We start from the raw sequence: 4,689 nt of genomic DNA, 5'->3' as shown, positions 1-4,689 counted from the left end.
AGGTGAAATCGCTGGAGAGCAGCTGCGACGGCATCTCGAGCTGCGTCTTTCTGAAGGACAAAGGTCTCGCCACCACCTCGTTTGACGGACGTATCGAGCTCTGGGACATTAAGAACGGATGCAGGTGGGAAAGTTGGCAAAATACCACAGATTTGTAGCACTAATACTCTGTATAAAAGTGCACGTTCACACACAGTGTGTCCTCCAGTTGCCATACCTGCACTCATCCATATGTAAATACATCATGTCATATGTGCACATGGGAAACTTGTACATTGTCTTTATTATATCTTCATTTCAGCCTTATTGTACTTTTGTCTTCTTGTCTTGCTTCTTCCATGCCTCTTCTGTGTCTAGCTGGTGAGGGATCATGAATTTGATCTTATCTTATTCCTCTAATCCTGCATGAGTCTTCATATACAGCTCAGACGAAAGATGCTTAAATGATCTGACTTGCGTCTCTTCTCCCCGCAGGACCTCTCTCATCGAAGGCCACACTAACACCATAACAGCGATCGATATCACCGCAAACAAGAAGCACCTCGCAACCGTCTCCCTCGACTTCACGCTGAAAGTTAGTCTCAAACAAATGTTGTTAAAGCGAATCCATATTAAATACTATTAAATAGTTTCGTCATTTTGTCAAAAGATTTGTTAGTTATCACATAATAAATCACACAGATGCTAAGAAAAAACACAGAAAAGCACGACATTAAATACAATTATGTAAGAAAGTGAGGAATAAAGATTAAATTTGGTTTGTGAAGTGAAATGCTAGACACATGTTTTTATAGCCTGATTCTGCACCCCCACGTTCGCCCAGAACTCAAACGTTCCCATTCCTGAATTGAAGTAATCAAACATGAATCTGCTCCTCAGGTTTGGAGCGACAAAGTCACAGAAGTGGCCTCTCTGCCCAGCGAAAGCCCTTTGAACTGTGTCACCTTCGACCCTGACGGTCACCTGCTGGCCGCTGGCTGCTGGAACGGAGACGTGCTCGTGTGGAAGTGGCTCAAGAACGATCCAGTAACGGTGAGTTATCGTGACGAGGAGCTAAATGAATGGGTGCCAGTACAGGAGAACCTATGGCTGCTTGATGAGCTCACCTTGAAATGAGATAAAAACATGTTTTGCAGAGAGGTGCACAAAATCGGATGAACTGCTTCTACTGATGCTACTAAGTTAGCTTTGTTTGGTTGGAAGACTACAAGTTTCAAACCAGAAACTTTAAAATCACTGGACAGCTCAACAAAGTTCCCCCAGCAGCAACACTAAGACCCAGTTGTTGTGGTTTTCTGCTTGATAAAACAAAATAAATCTTGTTCTTCCAGCAGAAACACCTCGTTTTTTGGAATACACTCTGTAATCGTCTCCTGTCCATTTCCTCAGCCTCTGTGCGGTCACAAGCGATCGGTGCGCAGCGTCTCCTTCTCCCCGTCCTCCTCCTCTTTGCTGTGTTCGGGCTCTGTGTGTGGAGAGGTGAGGGTTTGGTCGCTGCCCACCTCCACCTGTGTGGGATGTTTCCAGGCTCACCTGGGAGCCACCGAGGCCCTCACCTTCCTGGATGAAGGATCCATGCTTCTGACCGCTGGCTCCGATCACACGGTGAGGCGTCACTCTCAAGACAGCAGAGTAATACTATAAACCTGACTTCATTTCTCTGTGAAGGATTTAGCCTTCAGTTGTTTTTGTGATTTAGGTGAACTTTCTGCTGTAACACTGTGATTTCCATTTGGGATTTATATACTGTCCTGCCTACCTACAGGTTTATGTTTCATCTGAGCCCTGATCCCTTTTTTCTGACCTTGCAGTGGGAAAACAAACACATTTCAGTCACTCAGTTTCCTCTTATGAGCAAATTCTTGCTGATTTTGATTTAACTAATGACATTCTTTGTTTTCTTCTCAAACAGCTCCAGCTCTGGTCAGGTGGACTTGGATGTTCAGTCACTACATTAAAAGATGATGAAGTAAGTCCTCACTTACCTCGTGTTCAAGTCTTACATTTCTAAACATTTGGGAATCAGACTATTGATCTGTTACCGACGTTGGAGTCTGTGTGTACATTATCACAGACTCTCTTGTGCAGGAATGGCAGCTAAAATATGACACTTGGATCCGAACAATAATATAATTTTCAGTATTACTATTCTCAATATTTTATCAGTTTCAGTATCATGTGTAACATTTCATTTCATGCACAATAGCTTCATTACATGTACAACATTTTACCTCATGTACAACATTGTCGGTGTGGAAATATGTAACGTTTCGGTCACTTTCATGTGCAATATAGCCAGCATTTACTCTTTACTTTTCTTTTCTAGTCTGGTTAAAGCTTGCTTATTTTATTTAACTAATGTTTTGCTCTTACATCTTATTGCTCCTGCATTTATTCTTATCTAGTGCCATTTAGATTTTTCCGAGCAATATCTGGCACAAGAGTTTCCTTCAAGATCAATAAAGTTTTATCTTGTCCTGTCATTTGGGGTATGATTGAACAGTAGAAAGAAGCCATTTGGTTGAAAACTAATGTCTAATAAATGTCACACATGGTAAAACATTTACTGCTTATAATATCTGACAAGACTAGAAGGATTTTTGAACATATTGATGCATGATCTTTCTCAAAATTCACATTTAGTTCTTTGAAACTCTTTGTCTCCAAGCTGCTCCAGTTATTTGTGTCTTTTGCATTTTTTAGTACGAGCGGGAGCCTCCTCAGAAGAAACGGAAGCCTGCATTGCCTGAGGCTGCCGCTACGTGTGTGGCTGTGAACGGAGACTTCGCCGCTGTAGCGTATCGCCGCAAAGGCGTCAAACTCTTCAGTCTTGTCACAGGTGTGTTTGTGTGTTGTGAAAGTAAAACATAGAAGAAGTAAAGATGAGTGGATGACGTTCAAGAGGAGAAGTGAATCCTTTTCAACTTTATAGTTGCCAATCGATGGGCAACTATAGAGAAATCATGCCTGTGTGTTTGTTTTTGTGTGTGTGTGTGTGTGTGTGTTTTTTGTCTGTTAACAGTTGTTACGGCCCAAAAAAAGGCACCAACATATTTAAAAAGGAGACACAGGGAACCTGGGTAGTTCAACTTTCATTTATTTTATTTTTTTCAAACAATTTGAAAGAAAAATTAAAATCCGCCCAATGTGCCCGTGCCCAAAAAAAACAAACAAACAACCAAAGTCAAATTAAAGGTGGACCCGGCAGGTCGGCCAAACAAAACAAAATGATGTGGCACCGGGCCAACCCTATACAGGGCCGTCGAAGCCGGTGCCAACACCGAACTAAAAGAAATCCCACAACCTAAGGTCCAAAAAACGAAAACTGGACGGCCGATCCCGCCGGGTCAAACAATCCAGAAATCAAAACGAAGAGATGCCAGGCCGGCATCAGCCAGGCTGTCAACGTGGCAGTTGGTGTGCGAGAGCGCGCACGGTCCGAGGCGCGCCGCATCTAGGAGGAGCCGGGAGGTGAGAGGCAGGAGCAAAAATCCAGCCTATTTATAGGCGGAGCAGTGGCTCTATCAATTACCGGAAAAAACGGAACTAAACATGCTCCAATAACACAAAACGAGGGGAAAATATGCAAAACTAAATAAAGGGTAAAAAAAATGTGCCCCCAGCACATAACAACAGTCTAGCGCTTTACAAGAGAGGAGTTTGAACCTGACACTTCATACATGACCTCTGTATGGTCCCTTCTCAGAGTGATTCGGTTTTGGGGTCAATACATGCTTTGGTGACCGCTACAGAGGTCACGGGTTGCATTTCCCCAAAAAGCTCTATATGGCTGAAAATGCACAGAAGACATGAGTTTAGAATACTAATGTAGGAAGACATTTGAGGCCTATAAAGTGGTGATGTAACATATGACCTTAAAACAAAAGGTTGTAAATCATTACTAATTTTAAATCCATTATAACTTGGAAAAGGTTTAAGATAAACACATAGTTTCTTATTACACTCAGAGAGGAACCCATATTGGTGGTGTGACATTTGATTTTGGGGCGAAAGGTCAAACTCAAGGTCATAAATCATAGATGCTTAGCCATAAATTACAGCAAAACACTTTCCTTCCATGCAAAATATCTGTGCTACATGACAGACTAAAGCTCTTGTTACATTATGGATCATTTGGAGGCAACATCAAGACAAGTTCATTCTCAAGTAGACGGACAGTAAAACATAGAATCAGGTAAACATGCATACATTGGGCATCTATGGCCCTTTACTGAGGGCTCTCTCTAATTTTATAAGTTTTATTTATAAGTGCAATAATATTAATACATGTATACTGAAAGTCAAGGCTTGATTCAAGGAGCTTTCAACATACTTTTATGTCGTATCTGTATTTTATTTCTAATTTTTGCCTTTTATTATGAAGCATTTTGTGACACGTGTTCCACACATGCACTTTTCTTACTAACCCAAAGATAAAAGGTATATAAGGTGTACAGTGTGTTAGATTTCCACTGACAAAGAACCGGATATAAAACAAATACAGGGTACCAGATAACACCACAGATATACAGAAAGTGCAAATACATCACCAGCCAGTTTATGTTTGAGTAAATCAGCAGCATCTACTAGAATCTTGGGTCATTTTTTATTTGATTTTACATCCCTCTATTTACTAGTTGTCAGCGTCGTATCTAAAAATCACACAATGTTGGGTAGCTTAAATTAAAG

At 41.3% G+C, this 4,689-nt stretch overlaps 1 protein-coding gene across 1 annotated transcript in view; it reads left to right on the top strand.

Annotated features, from left to right (window-relative positions):
- The window catches only part of tep1 (telomerase-associated protein 1), a 41,479-nt gene that overhangs the window by 24,582 nt on the left and 12,208 nt on the right, over nucleotides 1-4,689 (top strand). Inside the window, exons 36-41 of the mRNA XM_008299238.1 lie at nucleotides 1-124; nucleotides 475-574; nucleotides 880-1,032; nucleotides 1,390-1,605; nucleotides 1,913-1,969; nucleotides 2,704-2,839. Of these exons, the coding sequence (XP_008297460.1) occupies nucleotides 1-124; nucleotides 475-574; nucleotides 880-1,032; nucleotides 1,390-1,605; nucleotides 1,913-1,969; nucleotides 2,704-2,839 (786 nt within the window). The remainder of the gene's footprint in view (nucleotides 125-474; nucleotides 575-879; nucleotides 1,033-1,389; nucleotides 1,606-1,912; nucleotides 1,970-2,703; nucleotides 2,840-4,689) is intronic.

This window comes from Stegastes partitus, unplaced genomic scaffold (genome assembly GCF_000690725.1).
Source record: "Stegastes partitus isolate 25-593 unplaced genomic scaffold, Stegastes_partitus-1.0.2 Scaffold1394, whole genome shotgun sequence".
Classification (NCBI taxonomy): domain Eukaryota; kingdom Metazoa; phylum Chordata; class Actinopteri; family Pomacentridae; genus Stegastes; species Stegastes partitus.
Note: the sequence above shows the minus strand (reverse complement) of the source record. Positions and strands in the feature narration are given on the sequence as shown.